The 22478-nt window shown below is 45.2% G+C and overlaps 1 protein-coding gene across 1 annotated transcript in view; it reads left to right on the top strand.

Moving 5' to 3' along the window:
- mdn1 (midasin AAA ATPase 1) overlaps positions 1 to 22478 on the top strand; it is an 89985-nt gene that overhangs the window by 32920 nt on the left and 34587 nt on the right. The window contains exons 35-60 of the mRNA XM_063222870.1: positions 256 to 453; positions 1037 to 1245; positions 2017 to 2139; positions 2577 to 2774; positions 3439 to 3546; positions 4200 to 4388; positions 4505 to 4594; positions 4943 to 5206; positions 6291 to 6555; positions 7023 to 7182; positions 7521 to 7637; positions 7990 to 8198; positions 8594 to 8742; positions 10897 to 11096; positions 11717 to 11940; positions 12700 to 12813; positions 13557 to 13686; positions 13864 to 13970; positions 14991 to 15124; positions 15597 to 15757; positions 17994 to 18114; positions 18540 to 18753; positions 19722 to 19959; positions 20959 to 21082; positions 21638 to 21802; positions 22240 to 22454. Coding sequence (XP_063078940.1) covers positions 256 to 453; positions 1037 to 1245; positions 2017 to 2139; positions 2577 to 2774; positions 3439 to 3546; positions 4200 to 4388; positions 4505 to 4594; positions 4943 to 5206; positions 6291 to 6555; positions 7023 to 7182; positions 7521 to 7637; positions 7990 to 8198; positions 8594 to 8742; positions 10897 to 11096; positions 11717 to 11940; positions 12700 to 12813; positions 13557 to 13686; positions 13864 to 13970; positions 14991 to 15124; positions 15597 to 15757; positions 17994 to 18114; positions 18540 to 18753; positions 19722 to 19959; positions 20959 to 21082; positions 21638 to 21802; positions 22240 to 22454 — 4426 coding nt within the window. The remainder of the gene's footprint in view (positions 1 to 255; positions 454 to 1036; positions 1246 to 2016; positions 2140 to 2576; positions 2775 to 3438; positions 3547 to 4199; positions 4389 to 4504; positions 4595 to 4942; positions 5207 to 6290; positions 6556 to 7022; positions 7183 to 7520; positions 7638 to 7989; positions 8199 to 8593; positions 8743 to 10896; positions 11097 to 11716; positions 11941 to 12699; positions 12814 to 13556; positions 13687 to 13863; positions 13971 to 14990; positions 15125 to 15596; positions 15758 to 17993; positions 18115 to 18539; positions 18754 to 19721; positions 19960 to 20958; positions 21083 to 21637; positions 21803 to 22239; positions 22455 to 22478) is intronic.

Here is a 22478-nt window from a genome sequence, read left to right as displayed (position 1 = left end):
TACTTGGTTATTCCTCTGCAGACTGGGATGACAGCGTAGACTTTAGCAGGTTCATGAAGATAATACGCATTCATAAGCCATAAAGTTGACAACCTGGGATGAATACAAGTCATTCACTATTAATGCTCTTGTCAGCATCGTTTTTGATGCAGATGTTTGTTGAGGAAAAACAATTGCTGGTGGTTCTCTCGCACCATTTCTTTATTTCTCTCTGTCTGTCTTCCTTCCTTTCTTGTTGCCTGAATTCTGCGACAGGTACGACTGTGTCGGCAGCGGACAACTGCCTGGCGGCGCGGCGGGCGTGCATGGACTTCCTGAAGCAGCGGCTGAGCAAGATCACCACGCTGGACAAGGAGATGCAGGACGCACTGAGGATCTACGACACCACCCTCCGCAGAGAACCCTCCTGGGGAGACGACTTCTTTGGCATCAACCCCTTCTACATCCCCATAGGTGGGACTTAGTTTAGATGGCCCAATATTGGTTATAGAACTTTTTACGTCTCCATTGATATGACTTAAGGTTAGGATGGCCTAATATGGATGGTAGAATGCTTTACATCCCCATAGGTGTAGCTAGTTTAGGCTGGTCAAATATCTACAGAACTATTAAGATACTCCCATTGGTGCAACCTTAATTTAGTGTAGTATGGTCTGATATCGATAGTAGAATTCTTCATCTTTTAGGGATTGGTGTAGTTTAGGATGTCCTAATATCTGTTCCATAATTTTATTAAGTTGTAATAATACATTTTTTTAATACTGCACCTTTTACATCATCCAAAGCCAAAGCAAATAGATGATGATGATGACGATGGTAAACCTCAAAGGTTCCAACATTGTAGAATGTTTTAATGACTGAAGTGTCTCACAGGCAGATAGAAGACCACAACATTTTCATCATCATTGGGATGCTTTTGCCCCTCCACCTTTTGTCTTTTGGGGGGTCAAAATGGTCCATGTCCCCCCTAATTCAGTTCACTTAACCTCCTGTTTTCTGCTCTTTTCTGCTCTTCTCTACTCTGATCTTTTGCTAGGCCTTGAGCATGAGAGTAGGAACCTGACGGACTACACGCTAGCGGCGGGCACCACGGCGATGAATGCCCAGAGGCTGCTGCGCGCCCTGAAGCTGCATCGGCCCGTCCTGCTGGAGGGCTCCCCAGGAGTGGGCAAGACCAGCCTGGTGGCCGCTCTGGCCAAGGCCTCGGGCAACCGCCTCATCCGGATCAACCTCTCCGAACAAACCGTATGTCTCAGATGAGTCTGGATTAGATGAGGCAGTCTTAATTTTTGCCATAAGAATGGCAATTTTCAAACAACATTTGACCGTTTATTCATTTAGCACAGGGATAGATAATACCATTTAAGGTTGATGGAAGAACATAATAATAGACCGATTAATAGACAACATGCAGATCATCCATATCATGTTATCCAAGAATTTTAGTTGTAAGCACCTGGACAATGTATTGAACTTTGAAGGTTTTGCTCATCTAAGGATTGTTTCAGATTAGATTATATCTTAATTGTCTTAATTGTGCCATAGGAATAGACATTTTCAAACAGTCGATTTCTACATCGCATGCATTCTCCAGATTATTTGCAAAGATTCTCTCTCATTCATTCATCCAACGTGTGTTATCCAAAGATTTTAGTTGTAAGCAACTGGATGACTTCTTGAGCTTGATAGACACTTCATTCCTCCTCTATGTGTGGGTTGTTTCAATTTTGACAATGTTTCCAAATCTTGATTTGAATTTTTAAAAGATAGCACATCTCTACTGCGATACACGTATGCTTCTCTAAAATGTATTTGTTAGAAATCATAGCTGTTGTGCATTTCATAGATCGACATCTCATTGGATGGGTGTATTTCCTTTTATTAGTGTGTGTGTTTGATGAAGTGAAGTAGGCCAGAAAGTTTTCATACATCTTAAAGCTAAATGTCTTTTGCATGTCTTTTTCTCTCTCTAATGGGTCAGTGGGTTACATGTATCTTTGTCTGTGTCTGTTGCAGGACGTGACTGACCTGTTTGGGACAGACCTGCCAGTGGAAGGTGGCAAAGGGGGAGAGTTTGCCTGGAGAGATGGCCCCCTGCTGGCGGCACTGAAAGCCGGCCACTGGATCGTCTTAGATGAGGTTTGTGATTTGCCAGCAGAGGCAGAAACCCTGGGTACAAAAAGTTAAAAATCATGTATTTCTTTCAGCTAATTAAATGAGTGAATCCTGAAATACTACACCCCTTCAGCCCCATAGATGAAGAGGACAGCAGGACTTTTACTTTTTCAGTAGATTTCTACCGCATCATTTTAATCTCTTTAAGCCTTAGACCTTTTTTGCTTTTTCTATGGATGGGTCATTTTCTCTTTTCACAAGCTTTATGTACATTATATGTAGTACCGTTACCATAATTGACACATTGGAACACATTCAAACAAAAATTGTAATTAGAAAATGTTTCAAATCTGTCATCATCGTCTTATACAATCCATTAAATCTAGTCTTCCAAGATTTGATTTGACTTTTCATTTTATGGGCGCGCCTATAATTTTTATTGTACGCCTGTGCCGTTGCAGTTGAATCTGGCCTCCCAGTCCGTGCTGGAGGGACTGAACGCCTGCTTCGACCACCGAGCGGAGATCTTCATCCCGGAGCTGGGCATGCGGTTCCAGGTGCAGCACGAGAAGACTAAGATCTTCGGCTGCCAGAACCCCTTCACGCAGGGCGGCGGGCGCAAGGGGCTCCCCAAGTCATTCCTCAACCGCTTCACCCAGGTCAGCAGCAGCTACAACATTGTCAGCTGGCAGGGCCTCCAGCAACACAATATTGTGAAGAAGTCCATCTTTTGAGAACAATCACCTCCCATCTCACCTCGGCCCCCTGAAAAGATAAAGAGTTTGCTTTGTGAATGTAGTATTTTCTAAAGTTGCCTTTCCAATGATAATCAGCACATCTCTGATACCAGCTAAGCCCACGGGTACCTTGACTGCAGGAAACACTGAGCTGAGCACAATCTGCTATGCACATCAGTAATGACATTCAGTCAGATGGATGAGATTCTCAGTGGCTGCCGTTTTCTTAATTAGGATTACCAGAATGTGCGATTCAACAAGTTGAATGGAAACACATTAAGTTAAGCATTTAACACAGGTGCACTGTGTAGGATGGTGGCCAGAGTAAGCATTGCGACTGTGGACATTTTCATGTATGAAAAGTGCAATTTTCCCAGTCATAGTGAATAATTCCAATTTAATGGTGGTGTTAAGTGATAATATTTGGTAACAAATGGTAACATTTGTGAATGGGCAGCATGAGTTCTGGAAAGAAACTGCAAAAAATATTACACAGCGCACCTTAAACAGATTCATATAATAATTTCGGAGGAATATTTTAAAATTTCAGTATATGCTTTTTTTGAAATATGAACTTTGTGTGCAGGTGTATGTGGACCAGCTCACCAGCGAAGACATGGAATTCATCGGGAGCTCCATCTTCCCAGCAATCGACAAGCAAATAATCTCTAAAATGGTGCAGTTCAGCAACCGGGTGAGTGGTGATGTTTTGTCCAGCCGTATTCAATGCTGACAGCCCTGTTTGGGTGGGGGGTGGGGGTACTGTTTCCATTTGACTGGTTTTGTGTGTATATTAGGTAACATGGCACCCTGCCTGGTCGCCATATACCCTCAACTGACCCAACCAGTATCTGATCACATTGTGCCCAGTGTCATTGAAATAGTCTTACCCATACTCACAGCAATGTTAGGACATGAACGATTCTATAGAACTTGCTGGGTAAGGTCACAGGGCTCTTCTTTATTTGAATTTTATGCCGTTTCCAGAATTCAAAATACTTGTTTTGTTCATGATTAATATATTCCATTGCATTTAGTCAGGACCTTATCTAATTTACTATGGAGAAAATTATGTCCAGGAAGCACAAGACGTTTACATCAATATTGGCAGAACACTAACTAATATACAAGACCAGAACTGTGAGAGAAATAAGTAAATATGACCTAAATAAGTATGTATGTGTACAGTTACTGAAAGATGCATTCATGGCAATGTTAAAATATTAAAATCAGATGATCAGCACAGAAACTAATGAGGCCAAAAACGGCCTGCCAGAAATTATATTTCTCTGATGATAGTCACAGAAGTTAATAAATGCTAATTTTCCTTTTGATCGTCCGTTTCAGCTGGTGCAAGAGGTCAGCGTGGAGAGGAAGTGGGGTCAGAGGGGCGGGCCCTGGGAGTTCAACGTGCGCGACATCTTCCGCTGGTGTCAGCTGATGCAGGCCGACCAATCGCCTGGCTTCTTCAACCCGGGCCAACATGTCGGCTTGGTGTATGCAGACCGGATGAGGACAGAGGCCGACAAGGCACAGGTAATGGGTTCATTACAATGCATTATGGTTAGAAATTGTGTCCTCAACGCTGTTTATGGGAGTTGTTGTCTCCAGTGTAGATATTTGTATGCATCTGTATTTTGCTTTTTGTGCAGGTGATGGCTACATTCAGGAAAGTGTTTGGTGCAGAATTTGAGCCCTACAGCGGCTCGCGGCAGTTCCACATCACACCGCTCAATCTCCAGGTCTGTAGACACGGCCTTCTTTCACACGTTTTTTTCTTTTTTTCCAGTCATGATAACCTGATTTAAGAAGCTTCAATCCAATTTCGGCTTTATTTATCTACTTAGTCGCTGTAGTAATTCATGTATTATTTGAGAGTCCTTTTGACCAGTCTTGCTGTAAATACTGTGTCAATAGCAAAAATAAGCCATTTCTTTTTGGCCTTGTTCCAAATTGGTTTCCAGTTACTTTACCTGCACTGGCAGACCCTAGTGCACTAGTGGAGAAAAAAGGCCAGAACAAAACAAAGTATAAAAAACTATATATATGAAAATAGACTTGACTCCTCCCTGTCCCTTTTGTATCGTCAGGTCGGTTTCTCGGTGCTGACCCGCACTGGCGGGGCCCCCGTGGCCCTGGACCCCCCTCTGTCCATCACGCACCACGGGCTGCACCCGCTGGAGTCCCTGATGAAGTGTGTGGAGCGCAGCTGGATGGCCATCCTGGTGGGGCCCACGGCCAGCGGCAAGACCAGCCTGGTGCAGCTGCTGGCCCTGCTGACGGGACACCGGCTACGCGTCATGGCCATGAACAGCGCCATGGATACCACAGAGCTGCTGGGAGGCTTCGAGCAGGTCAGAGCAGTGGACACAGCCCGTTTACATACAGAACAGCCTCCCCACTCCCTATTTTACCCATGCCTGCAGTTCACCTAGGGCATTGTTTCTCACAGTGGGGGGGGGGGGGGGCGAAGGCATCACAGAGGGGGCTTGAGACATCTGACTTTGGGTTGTTTTTTTCCCCCCAAGGAAATGATTTGCTGTCTCGCCAATAAGCCAATTATTAACATTATATTATTAATTCTCAGGAAATGAACACACATCTGCATTCCACTGCAGTCCCTCTTTGTTTTATCTCACCAGTCACTTTTCCTTTGATTCTGCACAGCGCAGAAATCGTAAAATCAGTCTGTGCGAGTAGCCTACTGCTGTTGCTTCGGGGGGCGGGGGGGCTCGGAAGCATCCAGACACTCCGCAGGGGGGAATGATGGGAAAAGTTTGGGAAACACTGACCTAGGGGCACTGTCGAGAGCCCTGCTCCGTTGGCGCCCCACCTGAAAAAGTGGGAGTCTCTTGTAATACCCTTAAAACCTCTCTGGCATTGGAGGAAACGTCACACAGCGCTGCCCATACTTGAAAAGAAATGCATCATGTGTATCGTATATGTGCTGTATTGGAAAGATAAGATGTGATGTGTGTGGACATCGTAGGCCTCAGACAGGTCATAACTCTAGATGGCATGTTGACCACGCCTTTGTATTGGCTGAAGTCAGATTGCCCCTTTGGTTAGCCAGTATAGCGCTGCCATGAATTGACATGTGATGCTCACATTATCCTGTTGGTGGCGTTATCTATTAAAGAGTAAGAGAGAACCACTTAAGACGGCAGTGCCCAGAGTTCAGGAAAAACACTGCATCTAGTGTTTTTTGCTTTGTTTATTGGTCTGACCATTGACACAAACACAGCACTGCTCAGCACACACAAATGTGAACATATGCCCAGTCATAATAATGACTTTATACTACTCTACTCTGTACTACTCTACTATACTGTACTGATACCTGCACAGGTGGACAGTCATAACAATAACTCTATTCTACTCTACTCTACTCTCTGAACTATTCTGCTCTCCTCTCCTCTACTCTGTTCTACTGCGCAGGTGGACATCAAGCGGCCGTGGCAGCAGGTGCTGGAGAGCGTGGACTACACGGTCGCCATGGTAACGCGGCGGGGGCTGATGTCCCTGGACGGCGCGGTGCAGGACACGGAGTTCCTGCTGAGCACGTGGGGCACGTTCCGGCGCTGGCTGAAGGAGGAGGGCCTGGACCGCACGGAGGGCACCGTCAGCTTCGAGGCCCTCAACAAGCTGGAGGTCATCATCGTCCTGCTGCAGAAACTCAACACCAAGCTCAAGGTCTTCATAGGTGAGGATGTCTAATGGTGGACTGAAGCTTTATGTTCAGTAAAAAAGCTGCACTCTCTGGTGTAATTCTTGCAGTTTTAATCTACTGGGTTAGCATGACATTAGAATGACATTTTTACTAAACATGAACTTTGCTGTTTGCTCGCACCCGAAGACCTTGTAAGAAACCGTTGGGAGTTGAGCGCACTTTCTAAAAAAAGCGGCTAAGCATTAGCAATGCTTGCTTACATTTATATAGCATTTTTGTCTGTTATCAAGTGTAGTTAGCTTGAGTTCAGTTAGCTTTGAGGCACTGAGCAAACTGGAGGTCTTCATTTTACTGCTGCAGAAATTCAACACCAAGTTCAAGGTCTTTATAGGCGAGGACACGCATAGTATGTTTTTATGTGGAATTCAGCACCCAGTTCACAACTGTATTAATCGTTAGGCGGTAGTATTAGCATGTCTCCTCTTCTTTGCACCTTTCAGACATGTCCAAGCTGCAGATGGACTTCACGCTGCTGAAGGAGCGTCTGGCCCAGATGCAGGACGGCTGGAGCCACGGGGGCTTCGAGTGGCTGGACGGCATGCTGGTGCAGGCGCTGCAGGCCGGAGACTGGCTGCTCATGGACAACGTCAACTTCTGCAGGTCGGGACCTACTGTCGGCCTATACTGCACTCATGCTGTGATTCTCAACCTTTTTTTTCGAACTATTCCTCCTTATCCTGATCATTAAGCCTCCCAACTCCCCCTTGACCTCATCATAAGCCTGCCAATGTGTTAGTATTAAAGAATAAAAAAAGACGTATGCCACCCAATGGCGATAAAGTGACAACGGTGACTGAAGTAATTGACATTGTGTGGTGTGCTTGTGTTGCTCTTGCTATGAAAACAGTCCAGCGTCTCCTTGTAGCTTTTGCCTCTTCTGGTGTGTTTGCTTGTTAAGTGGTTTGTAATGACATTTGCTGTTGTTTTGTTCTGTGCAGTGCATCAGTGCTGGACCGCCTCAATGCTCTTCTGGAGCCTGGGGGGAGCCTCACCATCAACGAGAGGGGCGTCATCGATGGCACCACGCCCAGCATCGCCCCACACCCCAACTTCAGGTACGGCTGTGTGTTGGTTTGCGTTTGGCTCTCTAATACAACTGTACCCATAACCCATGGGGACCCAGGTTCGAATCCCACCTTGGCAATTTTCCAGCCCTTCCCGAGCTCAATAAGTATGGCAAATATACTATACCCAATAAAAGAGTTACCATGCATCAACACCATTACTATGCCCAATAAATATGTTCATTTCTGTGGAAGAAGGAGTCTCAAGCTTTATTATCAGTGCACCTGACTTCAGTACGTGAGCTGTGTAGTAAGTAGTCTCTAGTGTGGCCTTTAAGTATGTTAATGAAACTTATCTGTAAATGCACATGAGTTTATCATGAGCCGTGTGTGGTCCCCACAGGCTTTTCCTGGCGATGGATCCCATCCATGGAGAGATCTCCCGGGCCATGCGTAACCGGGGTGTGGAGATCTACATCCCTGGGGAGCACGAGGCGCTGTGCTGGGACATGCAGGACCTGAAGACCCTCCTCCACTCCACGGGGGTGATCGGAGACTGCGTGTGCGACCTGCTCATGTCCATCCACGCCGAGATCAAAACCACAATCTGGGGTTAGAAAGATACTGAGATGCAGCTCTGTTGCATTATTTAAGGCGCCCTATGTTAAAAAAAATATGTGCAGGATCAAACACAGTACATTCCAAAGTGGTGCTGATATGTGACTAGAGATATAGCCTACAAACTAAAATGAAAACCATTGAATCTGTCCGTCTGAAACGCATTCTTCAAATTGTCATTGCCTCCACAGGACGACAGTGCATTGACGGACGCATCTTTGTCCACCTGTCAGACTTGTTTTTTTGCAATTACAAATACTTGTGATTTGCCTCTATGAGACAAGCAAAGTGTTGTTTATAGTGTTCATTTGTACAGTACAACTCAGGTCTCAATAGTCCTATGCATATTTCTCCAATGCATTAAAAACCTTTTGGTTTGTCCTTACCAGATTCGCCAGCGTCGTCGGTCTCGTCTCTCTTCCATGCTGCTACCCTGCTGTCGAGCCAGCTCCAGAGGGGCGTGGACCTGCCCAGCGCCCTGCTACAGGCCTGTGGGGAGGCCTACTCTCTTAGCCAGCGCACCACCGCCAGCCAGAAGGTACTTTATACATGATCCAGTGGTGTCGTACAGGGGGGTAAAGTGTGAGTCACCAGGGGCACTTGTATATAGGGGGCCCCACAAGAAGCCAATTTATGTAGATACATGGCTGGGAGGGTCCATTGGCACTGATTGCCCATAGGGCTCACCATTTGCTGCTATGCCCCTGTCTCTCCCTTCAGGGGTGTCGTACAGGGGGTTAAAGTGTGAGTCACCAGGGCCCCATCTATATAGGGGGCCCACACACTGTCCAGTTTATGTAGATACATGGCTGGGAGGGTCCATTGGCGCTGATTGCACATAGGGCTCACAATTTGCTACTATGTCCCTGACATAACCAGTGGCGATCCTACAATAACTGGCGCCTGGGGCTATGCATCTCCGTTGTCCCGCCCCTAAAAGTGGCACTGCTGCCCGGCATGGGGACAAAATCCCACCAAAATTGGCGGAAAACAATCAACTTCCAACTGCTGATAAAAACCACTACAACCATGTTATTATTGCAGTGGTGTGGTAGTAGCACAGACTTAACCTGTCTAAACTACCCATTCGGATCTGCTGACTGGCCGGAACAAATTTGTGGCAGGGGTTTTACTTTCTGAACCTGGTGTTGACTCCTCCTGTAGAATCGCAGTGCACAGCATTCTGATTTTAGTTTTTTTCTACATCAAGTTGTTTTTGTGTGTGTGTGGAGTGCTTCATAAATAAATTGACATCGACATTGAGTTGTATTTTGAGTAGCGCAGTTGTCTGGATCTCTGGGGCGTGTGTGTAGAGAAACTAGTGGTGGGTCGTTATCGACGTTAACGTGCTGCGATAATGTGAGACTCTTATCGCCCGACAAAGAAAATGTCGCACGTTAATCTATTCTCAAAATATGGATTTTGGGGTTTGGGGATGCGCTTCACCATAGCGTTCGATTGACAGACGCTTTCAGACTGCCCTCCAGTCGCTTCGCCTCCCCACTGTTGCTCAGCAGACCTACTAAATATGAACAGTGTTTGCATGTTGGAAACATTAATCCCTCTGCCGTGGTAGGTGTTGTTTTAGTGCTTTTTCATAAGTGGTATACTAGAGAGACGTTATTGTTTGAGGTGAAGCAGACATTATTGTGTACCAGCCCGACATAGCCTACATTTCCTCACGCATTGCATGGAACACAAACAACAGTCCTGTTCCAAAAATCTTGCCTGTGCCATAATTGCAAAACATTCCGTGTGATATACATTTTGAAGATTGTCAAACTGAAACTGTCAATAGGCTATCTACTCTCGCTGAATGTTTGTGTTATGATCGCGCATTTGCGACTCATGTCAGACGGTAATACACCTCGCGGTCGTCGCGCTTGACTTTTTTTTTGCAAACTGAATTCATTTGGAGTTGTAACTCCGCTGGCATTCTAACGCAGAGAACAACTGTCAGGATTAGGCCAAATCGATATGTGGGCCAGTGCTTTAGGGTCTAGAACTAGCTCTAGAAATCTAGTAGCCTGACTCTGACTTTGCTGTATCTGCTGCGCAGCTCCTCCCTCTCTAAAGGAGCCGCTGCCCTTTTTAACAGTCAGTGGCAGATTCATTCTCTCTCTCTCTCTCTCACTCTCTCTCTCTCTCTCTCTCTCTCTCTCTCTCTCTCTCTCTCTCTCTCTCTCTCTCTCTCTGCCCATTAGAAAGGTTGAATTGTTGAGGTCATTTTGTTTAAATAGTCTAAATGTTTGATAGTTTTATCTGTATTTGCCTCTACAATTTATAGCACTGTTCATTTTGAAATGTCAGTATATTAGGACTGTAAATGCTTCCTAACATATTCGAAACACTTTTCAAATATTGCAGTGATTTTTTTTCATCACCAAATATCAATCATTTTTTTGATGATGAGATGCATTTTGGAAAAAAGAGATGAGCTCTTCTCTAATGCGCCATCTTAAGAAACCCGTTTTTTTTTCGTCATTATTTCGCTAGCGTGCCTATTCTGAATGAGCCATTTTGATATAGATTAATCTAGATTAATTTAGATTAATTTCATAATTACAGTGAGATTAATCTAGATTAAAAAAATTAATCTATGCCCACCCCTAAGAGAAACACAACTGTAGTCGATGCATGATCATCAGCCATAATCCAACAACCCTCATGTGTCATGTCCTTCTCTCTGCAGCTGGCCCAGGAGGTTATTGAGCGTCAGCTGTCGGTGCTGGATGCGGAGGACTGGGGCAACGGGCTGCTGTGTGCCGCCGTGTGGCCCGACAGCATCCCCACGGCGCTCTTCTCCACCGAGGACTCCTGCTTCTCCAACGTGCTGCGGGACGGGCAGGTGCTGACCTACTGCCTCAACACCATCAGCCTACAGGGGAAAAGGTAACGGCGGTGACGCCAGACTGCGTGACTAAAACTTGAAATGTTTATGGGTAGTCATGGTGGGTAAGCAATTAGGGGGAGTAATTAACCAGTGCTCTCCCCCATTCTTCTCCATGACTGTGGTACCATGAACATGGTACCATCCCAATGCACTGCTTACTTGGGGTGCTGGTGGCGCAGCCCTCTTGCATGTGGTAGAGGAGAGCACACAAAACTCCCAATTTTGTGTTCGATTTTGAAGTCGGTTTGTGCTACAAACTAGAAGAGAATCGGAACTGTCAATCTGATCTCTGATCTGAAACACAGAGACAATGCCCAACGTTCTGTTTCAAGTTGTAAATATGAAACAGTGTTCTACGATTTGTGATCGGCAAAATTCTCCCTTAGAACATCGCACACGACAAGGAAATCTTGCGATGATCGCCTGCGATGATCGCCTGCGATGATCGCCTGCGATGATCGCTTGCGATGATCGCTTGCCCGACAATTGCTTGTGATGTTCCACTGATTGTCGTAAGGGAGGTTGCCAGCCGAGAATCGGGCTGATAGTCGTGTAGTTTGAGCTTTGGATAATATGTGTCAGTCAGCTAAGCCATGTCATGTACTGTCTCTCTTTCCAGGAGTCGACCCCTGAGCCTGACGGACCTGCAGCGGGCGATGCAGATCGGGGTGTTCCACGAGGGCCAGGTGTTCACGGGCAGTGTGGCGGAGGTGGGCGCCGAGGACGCCCTCCACCTGCTGCCCACGGCCGTGCGGGTCCTGACTGAGAGGGCCTCCCACAGCGACTGGATCCTGCGCACCACCTGGCTCTCCCACCTGGCCAAGAGTTTCAAGCACGCACCAGGTTGGTGGCCGCACTCAATTAGCAGGGCTTTGCAATGTAATCAGGGCTCTAAATTAACTTTTTTTTGTCAAAAGCCAAAATGGTTTGTAGATGATAATCTTGCAAGCCAAGCACACACTCATTAATGTGTCGAAGTGGCCAGTAAATTGGGTTTACCAGCCAAACTGAATTTCCTTGAGCATTTGGCCGGTTGGATGGTGCTAATTTAGAGCCCTGAATGTAATCCATTCTTGTTTGGGTAAGAAAGGAGTACCTGTCTGGACTTCGTACATCTACCCGAGTGCCTGGATTAAGTATTGTAGCTTAATGTGCCAGCTGGATTTGACGTCCGTGTGAACAGTAATGATGACTTTGTTAACAGTGCCATTGTATCACTCATGAATTAATTTTGTGGTTGTCTGTTATGTCAGTGAATCGTGTTCAGTCAGTTGATGTGCAGTCAATGCCATATGAGCCAGATTTGTTGGAAAAAATGTTGCCGTCCAGAGCAACAGTACTATGCTGTTTCCGTGTTACAGTCCTTCACAGCTCAGTAGGTCATATCATTACCATGCCATGCTTTGGCACGCTGAAGATTTGGTAACTACAGAGTCATGTACAACAGAAGCACATTAGCTGCCTTCTGTTCATGTTCACTCTGTCAGGAAACATTGACGGTTAACTCAAACCAGTGCAGAGCATGATCATTTAAGAGCGATACACATGTACCCTATTGCCCTGAGTGTTCCCTGATTATTAACATGAATTCTCTTTCCTCAGATTCAGTGTTGCTCCAGTTGGAAGCTGGGACCCGAGCGCTGAAAGCCGTGTTCAGTAGTAAGCTTGCCGTCAAGGGCAAGAGCCTCACAGAGCTGCTGCAGCCACACAGCACAGGTATGCAGTCAAGAAAATCAACTTCTATATCTGAAAACCATCAATTAAGAGACACAGACAAACATAGAGGAGGCAAGATCCTCATTTATCCACTAAGGATGATAAAAGCAGAATATGCAAAGCTTCTAATTTTATTCACTTATGTGCAGCCACACCAGCCCTCTACTCCAACTGATATTGACTAGACCAATTGAAAATGAAATTAATGAAAAAGTCAGTCAAGGGTATCAAGGTTCACACACTAGCAATTTATAGGGCAGTCATGGGTGAGCGGTTAGGGCGTCAGACTTGCATCCCAGAGGTTGCCGGTTCGACTCCCGACCCGCCAGGTTGGTGGGGGGAGTAATCAACCAGTGCTCTCCCCCATCCTCCTCCATGACTGAGGTACCCTGAGCATGGTACCGTCCCACCGCACTGCTCCCCATGGGGCGCCATTGAGGGCTGCCCCCTTGCACGGGTGAGGCATAAATGCAATTTCGTTGTGTGCAGTGTGCAGTGTTCACTTGTGTGCTGTGGAGTGCTGTGTCACAATGACAATGGGAGTTGGAGTTTCCCAATGGGCTTTCACTATAGGAACGCTATTGGGATTGAAAACTATGGCAGACCTTTTTTTTCTTCCCAGAACCCAGAAGGGCCCCTTAGTTGAACTTACTGTAGGCTGTCCCTTTGTAACTGTTTCCCAACCCTACACATAAGCCAAGTTGACTTGAACTGCTGTGGTGGACATTTTGTCTCCTTTCCAGATGACTACAGAATCATGGTGGATATGCGATGGAACAAACAGTATCTGGACATCCTGGCCAACACGTGCAATTTTGAGGATGAAGAAAGATACATGGAGTTTATGGATGCTCTGAATGCTGTTGCAAACAGGTATGAGTATGCCTCTAAGCTCTGTGTCTCTGTTTTTGTGCTTTTTTTTTTTTACTAAACCTAACCATAAGCATTTAAAATATTCCAACCCTTTTTGGCCCACCCTGGATATCGCATGGAAATGACTGAGATGTATCAGTAGCTATATCACGACGGTGTCTTGTGTGTTTCTTTCAGGATTATACTACTGATGGACAGAGAGGAGCGGGCTGCCATTGGAGCCATGGCAGGAAACGCATCTCCGCACAACAGCGCTCTGAGACTAGCCACTGCTTATTCTAAAGGTAAGCCCAGGGTTCCTCCCTTCTACTTTAGGGTGAATCAGTTAACCTGTTGTTTCGTTTGTTTTGCTTTTCATTATGGATTCCTTGAAATGTTTACACTGATGGTTCCGAGGTGTTCAACCTGGGGGTGCACAACCCTCAAGGAATAGGTTGACTGTAACTGACCTAAACCTATCAGAGATATCTAGACCTCTCAAAACACATGGACAAAACCAGTCTGAACAAAAGCATCATCTAAGTGTAATGCCGTGTACAGACCAGGAGCGAACGGAGCGAACGAAGCGACTGAAGTCATTATTTCTCTATGGAGGGCACGCAACCTGCGCTACCAAAGCGAATTCGCCAGGAGCGAAGCTTCTTGCGCGACCAGAGCGAATTTTGATGATTAAACTACGGTAAATCTAATCGCAGGCGAATTCGCGCTGACGCTGTTCGGCGAAAACCAATCGGAACGTTCATATCTCCGCATGTCCCAGGCTGTCAAGCCAGAGCCGTTATGTGATTAGCTGAATCAAACATGTCAATGCTGCGTCTCGAGCGAATACAGCGAATTCAAGGCGAAACTTCTTCTGTTACCCACGCTACCAGGCAGCATAGTTTGCTCTTGGTCTGGACACGGCATAATGCGACGTAATCAGAGTTCCTTCAGCACTTTAAGGCAGCCACCTTGACAACAAACGCTTACCCCCTTTACTAGGTCCCCTGAAAAGATGTTGTATTGTGAATGTAACTTCGAATGTTTCTTCTCTAAAAATTTATACTTTTGGAGTGGTTTCATGTTATCACATGAAACTGTACAAAATATCCTTTACAAAGACGATAGTCTCGTGTCTCCAGTTACCGGCTAATCCCCAAACAGCCTGAATAGCGAAAATTCTGCGGGAAACACTGAATGTAATAAGTAACTCAATGTAACCCAACGTAATGCAGCACAACGTTATGTAACACAACACAATGTAACCCAACACAGTGTAACACAACACAACTTAACACAGTGCAATGTAATGTGGTCTTTTTCAGGCACCGTCGACATCAGCCACCTGCCGCACCCCGTGCTGGTGCATCTGCGCTCCTTCTTCGACCAATGGGATTCCTTCGTGCTGCAGGCCCTGCAGACTGGCCAGCCCTACATCTCCGATCACCTCATGTTCGAGGTCTGTGTAGAAAACTGAACTGTGTGAATTAATAGCAAGAGTGCCACACATCCAATGGCTAGCTTCATCGCATAGGAGACACATTTGATGCAGTGTTTTTCCACGAATAGACCAATCTGTGGCGCAGCACCACAGAATGAAACCAGATTACCATAGATCAACACTCCTCCTGCATACATGTCAATGAATCAGCACTTTCTTTGTGGTGGGGAATGCCTCCGATTCAGATTACGTAGCTCCACACAATGCTACTTGGTCTATGGAAAACACTGAGTGAAGCAAGAAATGTGAGAAGTCCTCCCAAGCTCTCCTTCTAGTTATGTTTTTTAAACAATTAGTACTGTTAGTTCAACCTCATGTTTGGAGGAGCAGGGAGAGCAGAGCTAGGCTTTGTGCGAAATTGAGATGTAGTCTTCAGCGAACATTCTCCACATCGCCACTGTTTTTACTATTCATTTGTGTATGCCAACAGATCCTGCAGCTGCTGCAGTGGAGGGATCGTTTCTGGGACGTGTGTAACTCCCTGGCGGCAGACACGCGTGGCGTGTGTGTTTTGTCTCTGCACTGGCAGTGGGTCCACAAGCACCTCATCCTCAGGCTTCCTCAGCTGCTCATGGGAGATGGAAGCTATGAGTAAGGAACACACACTGTCTTTTGTCATCCAGTACTGACAACTTTTGTGGGTCACATACAGTGAGTCCAATATGTATTTGATCCCTTGCTGATTTTGTTGGTTTGCCTACTAACAAAGACATGATCAGTCAATAAATGTTATGATAATATGTATTCTAATATGGAGAGACAGAATATCAAAAAGAAAATCCAGAAATTAACTGAAGAGAATATATATTAATTTATTTCCATTTCATCGAGCAAAATAAGTATTTGATCCCCTGCCAACTGATTACAGTTCCGGGCCCACAGACCAGATGGGCACTTCCGATCAACTTGTCATCTGAATTAAAGACACCTGTACATACTAACATGCATAAAAGACACATTGAATCAGCAGAATCAGTCCATAGTATGAGTGAATCAGTCACACTCCAACCTCACCAGCATGGGAAAGACTAAAGAGTGGCCAAATGATATCAGGGACACGATTTTAGACCTAAACAAAGATTAAATGGGCTGCAAAACCACAAGAAAGAGACTGGGTATTAATGACCCAGCTGTTGATGCATTTCTTCCAAAATGTGAGGAATACAAAATGACTATCCATCAGCCTGTCTGGGGTTCTATACAAGATTTGACCTTTTGTAGGGATTTGATAATCATGAGAACAGAAATAAATCACCCTAGAGCTATACGGGATGAACTAGGCAATGATATCAAAGCTACTGGGACCAAAATCACTGAGAAAACTACTGGTAGCACTTAATGCCACAGAGGTTTAAAATCCTGTAGTGCACACATGGTACCTCTACTTCAGAAGGAACCTGCGCAGTCCCACTTGAGGTTTGCCAACGGACATCAGACTGGTTTAGGATATGATAAGGAGGTGCTGTAGTCAGATGAAACCAAAATCAAGCTGTTTGGCCTTATCACAATTCAATGTGTTTTGAGAAAGAGTACTGCTGTCTATGATCCCAAGAACACCCTCCTCACCATCATGCATGAGAGTGGTATCATTATGGTTTGAGGGTGTTTGTCTGGCCAAGGCACAGGACAACTTCACATCGTCAATGAATGGATGGAGGGAGACATGTAATGTGCAGTCCTGAGTGCAAACGTCCTTCGCTCCACCACTACACTGATGGGTGGGCCATTGTTGGATCTCCCAACATGACAATAATACACAACATACAGTCAAAGCAACGAAGGAGTGGCTCAATAAGAAGCATATTAAAGTCGTGAAGTGGCCTAGACAGTCTCCATATATTAACCCTATAGTAATTCTATGGAGAGAACTGAACCTCCCATTTGCCAAGCTACAGCCACAAACTATTTATGTTTTAGAGATAATGTGCAAAGAGAAATGGGCAAAAATAGTTTCTACTATACGCACAAACATTGTCATTAACTAAAAGAAGCATCTAACCTCAGTGCTAGAAAACTAGGGCTTTGCCACAAAGCACTTTATCTTCTTTAGCTAGAGGGGTCAAATACTTATTACCCTAAATTAAATACAAATAAATTAAAATATATTATTTTAAGTTATTTTCTGGAATTTCTTTTTGATATTCTGTCTCTCCATGTTTGAATACATATTATCATAAATTTATAGACTGATCATGTCTTTATTAGTGGGCAAACAGGCAAAATCAGCAAGGGATCAAATACATATTGGACTCACTGTAAGTCACAAAGTAACAAAAAAAAAGTATATTTTACTTTCTTGAGAAAAAATGCATTGGGGACACTGCACATTCACTGTGCATTCTATTTCAAAGCAAGAAAATTGGGGAACATAATTCTCTACTTTATGGTATTTCACAGAAAGTGAAGAAATGCAATGTTGTGGTTATGCAACAACATACCGGTATTAGTTTAGGATGCTCAGCAAAGTTGAATTTCCAAGAATTTGTTAGTTTGTACAGAATTTTTTTGAGTTTTCGAAGACAGACATCATTTCTTCACTTTTTGTGAAATATTTTAAAATGTAATTTTTTCCCAATTTTCTTGCTTTGAAATTTGCTGTGTCCCCAATGCATTTTTTTCTCACGAAAGTGCAATTTATTTGAAGAATCTTGACATTTACTCACTTTGCAAAGTCACTGCTATTATTCTGTGCACAACTGTAGTGTAATATAATGTGTAATATGTTGCTTCATCCACAAGAGACTGAAGGCATGGGCTCCATGGTTTTTGCGGTCTCATAGCCTTTTAGTAACTAATCTAACGGTGTTCTTTGTCATGTGTGTGACAGAGGGCAGCAAGAGATGCAGTCTATCTCCACAGCCATCCAAAACACCCTCTCCAGCTCTGCCTCAGTAGCCTCTGCACTGAAGGGCATTCAGAAGACTTTAGGAAAGCCACTGCCATTCAAGGTAAAAAAAACCCCTGCAAAACGTTACATTACATTACTTCACATTGCATCCAAGACAAGTTGCGTAGGTGGAAGATGCCTTGCTCGAGGGCACTTAAGCCATGGAGCACCCACATTCTACCAGCGGGTATGGGAAGTACCAGACTTAGACTTCCATAGATTTCCCTCTGAATCCTTGCACATGTGAAAATCTGAAAAGTTACAGATGCGCTGAAAATTAAAAATGTGTCAGTCCATAATGCGTAAGCAGATTTTCAGGCTGATTCACGTGTTACATCCAATTTCACATGGCGTTTACAAGTACAAGTGCACTTTTCCATGTCAGTATTAATACGTTTGAATTATTGTGGAATGCTAATGATTTTGTGAAACTAGCATTGCGCTGTTGGAAGCATGACCTTTGACCTCTGTCCGCCGTTCCTCCAGCTGGACTCAGTAGCCGAGTGCGCCTCCCAGCTGCGCGTGCTCACCAAGGCATTAAACGTGGAGGACCTGCGTCTGGACAGCTCGTCGTCGCTCTGGAGGCAGGAGATGGCCCGGCTGCAGGGGGCCGTGCTGGGGCTGGACTCCAAGGAGAGCCTGCTGGAGGCCTTGGGCCTGGTCCTCAAGGCCAACCACCAGCTGGAACCACAGCAATCAGGTAATGGCAAACAGCTATCCATTTTCTTACTCTAAACCAGTGTTTCCCAACCTTTTTTGTCTCGTGTACCCCCAACCCTTTTCGTTGTGCCATGAGTACCCCCTAAGTCAAGTTCTATATCGCTTTCTCTATCCCAATGTAACTAAGCTCCATATATTTGTTAAAACTACATTTTTCCACGTACCTCCTGCAGTGTGCTCGCGTACCCCTAGTGGTAAACGTACCCCTGGTTGGGAACCACTGCTCTAACCAATTGAGCAATGGAATTATATTTTTGAATTTACTGTATGTAAGCTGACAGACACCTTAATTTCCTTCTGGAATAAGACAAGTACTCTACTCTACTCTACTCTACTCGATCTGTACAGCACTGCACAGCATTAATGACCTCTAAACAATGCTCTTTAGCCCCATCACTTACTGTTATTCTAGATATCAGTGGTGCTGTGCAGTGTGCAGCATGCATGTGTATTACACCACGCTGTTACATCGCGGCTGAGATCAGGTGTGACTTTTTGGGCAGTGCTCTTAAGGAAAGCAAAAGCTGTTCGAGTGAAGCCCTCTCAAACCCTGTGTCCTTCCAAGCCTAGACCTTTGGTTTGCCTGGTTATTACCAGACCTAATCACAAGTGAGATAAGGTTTGGAGACCTGCCTCCTGTAAATGCTGTAGGGGGTGTGTAGTTTACGATTGACAACGTCTGTTTATTGGGCGTTACAGATGTGTATCATTTGGCATACGCAGCCATAGCCAGCCATAGCCAGTTTTATCTATTCAAACAAGCTGCTGTCACCGTCTTTCTTCCATTCCCTGCTCTATGATTGTAGGCACCGATCTTGTCCGTTCTCTGGGTACAGATTCCATGCTGTCTTTCAGATCGGAACGATTGTGCAAAGCAGCATGGGATTTCCCAGGCTAACCTTTAGTATTCGACCGTCCAATGAATGTTTGCGTTTGCACTTGTTGCAGGGGTCCTGGAGAGGCTGGTGTCCTGCGTGGAGCAGCAGCAGAGCCGCCTGGCCTCCTGCGGCGTGCTGGACTCGGGCCCCGAATCGCGGCACGAGGAGCAGAGTGCGCCCCCACCCTGCCGGGAGGTGCTGGTGCAGCTGGCTCGCCGCGCTCAGCTCTGGCCGGTACTGGAGCAGCTGGCCATCCTCAACCAGCTGAGGGTCACGGCAGACCTGCTGCAACTCTCCATCTCACCCGGGTAAACAAATATTACATCACATTACAGTATATCACATCACATCACTTTACATTATTACATGACAGATTACATGACATTAGATCATATTACAGTCCAACCAGCTGAGGGTCACGGCAGACCTGCTGCAACTCTCCATCTCACACGGGTAAACAGATATGACATCACATTACAATCACATCACTTAACATTACATTACTGGTATACTACATTAGATTACAATACAGTCCAACCAGCTGAGGGTCACGGCAGACCTGCTGCAACCCTCCTTCTCACCCTCGTAAACAAATATTACATCACATTACAGTATATCACATCACATCACTTTACATTATTACATGACAGATTACATGACATTAGATCATATTACAGTCCAACCAGCTGAGAGTCACTGCAGACCTGCTGCAACTCAACCCCCATTTCACCCGGGTAAACAAATATTACATCACATTACAACACATTACATCACATCACTTAACATTATATTACTGGTATACTACATTAGATTACAATACAATCCAACCAGCTGAGGGTCACGGCAGACCTGCTGCAACCCTCCTTCTCACCCTCGTAAACACAAATATTACATCACATTATATTATATTATATTATATTACACATCACATCACTTTACTTTACATTAGATTATATTACTGGTGTTTTACATTAGATCCCTTTCCAGTCTAACCAGCTGAGGGTCACTGCAGCCCTTCTGCAACTCTCTCAAAATCCCGCACTGTTATACAAGCATTACATTACATCACATTACACTACATTTAGCTGACACTTTTATCCACAGCGATGCACTGCACACAGGTATTAAGATGCAGGCTTTAGTCAAGTTTTGTGTTTGCTATTGTAGTCATTTAGACTCTAAATGAATGCAAAGTAAAGTTTCTGTAGTGTAGAATATGGTTTGGTTTTCCTCCAGAGAGGTGATGCGGTATTTCTGTGACGTCGTCATTTTCTTGAGAGCCTTTGCGTTTCTCCATGCTCTTGTAGGGACGGTGAGAGTGTGAATGCGGTGCGCAGCGCTGTCTCCCAGCACCTCCGCTTCTGTCTTCAGTCCACTCCCATCAACATCAGGCAGCTCCACCCTCTCTGGTTCTTACTGAGCAGCGAGCGGGTGAGTCACTCTTGTGAGCTTGAAAGGAATTTATTGCATATAGTAGGCTATTGTGTAGTGCAATGTAGTACTGTTAATAGTGATATGGTACTATGTGATATGTGTGACTTGTGCAGTTCTGAAGCTTGACTAACTAATCCACATGTTTTCGTTAAAAGTCCAGTTGCTACAAGATGTTTATGTTGAAAAAAGTAGATACTTACAAGATTGTTTAGCTATCGTGGTGCAAGAAGAAGGCAGAATCGTGATACGCCCTTTCAACGTTCTGTTACCCTTCAGTCCATCATACAACCACATGATTTAAGGTGGTAGTGCTTGAGCACAGGGCCACAAGAGCCACATGAGCACAGGAAGAACAGAAATAAAGCACATACTGAACCAACAAGAAAAAGTATCAGTAATGCTGGTAAATATGGAAAATAAGGAATTAATCAATGAAAAAAATACATCTTTGTGTCATGTACCGAACCGTGGGTCAAAAATCGTGATCCGAACAGAGTAGAGTGTCAGCCTTTGTATGCATCGCTCCCTAAACCTGTGTGTTTTTCCCTGTAGCCGGTGGAGGCTCTGCAGTATGTGTGGTGCGAGCTGCTGTCTGAGGTGCTGGTGGCCTTCTGGAGCAGCAGTGTCACCACCAACCCCGACCGCTGGCTCAAGTGGAGCCCGCTGAGCCCAGACGAGCACAAGCCTGCACGCTCACTCCTCACGCCAGCTGACTCGGTAGGCATCAGTCTATGTAGTTGGTTAACTGTACATGCAGGGGCTTATGGCATGGTATAGTATCTGTTTGAATGGCCACACCAAGCTTACACTAAAAAAGAGAACCGTGGTCAGGCGAAGGCATAATAAACTAAAGGCCCCATTCATATCTGCAGCTATAACTTTTGACTTTTAAAAAATGGGTATAACTACAGTGAATGGTGCTGTTTATATATCAAATGTAACGACAAAGGCATGCTCAGCGATATTGTTGGGATCACTTTCAGAGTGTTTTTTTTCTGAACTGTAAAATAATGTCCACCAATGAGGTTTTTTTTTTGTGTGTGTGTGAAAAATTGAAACCGAATTCTATACTGTTACTACTACACTATGCATGCACATTATTCTTGAATTGCTTTACACAGCAAATACATCCAAATCTTTTCTTAAATCCTTAGGGTCCGGGGATGCTGAGTCGAGCGGTCTGGTCCAAGTGCATGCTGGGTATTTTGAGCAACTGTGAGTCGGGGTGTCGGTGGGACCCCTCGGGGACGGCCTTCCTGTCCTCGTCACGCGTCACGCTGGGGGAGTGGCGGGAGCGCATGTCTCAGCTGCAGGACCTGAGGGCCGTACTCTGGGACAGCATGGCCCTCCCTGCCCTGGCTGACTTCAGGTAACCATCCTTTCACGATAAGTT

The sequence above is a fragment of the Engraulis encrasicolus genome, chromosome 18 (assembly GCF_034702125.1).
Source record: "Engraulis encrasicolus isolate BLACKSEA-1 chromosome 18, IST_EnEncr_1.0, whole genome shotgun sequence".
In the NCBI taxonomy this organism is placed as follows: domain Eukaryota; kingdom Metazoa; phylum Chordata; class Actinopteri; order Clupeiformes; family Engraulidae; genus Engraulis; species Engraulis encrasicolus.
Note: the sequence above shows the minus strand (reverse complement) of the source record. Positions and strands in the feature narration are given on the sequence as shown.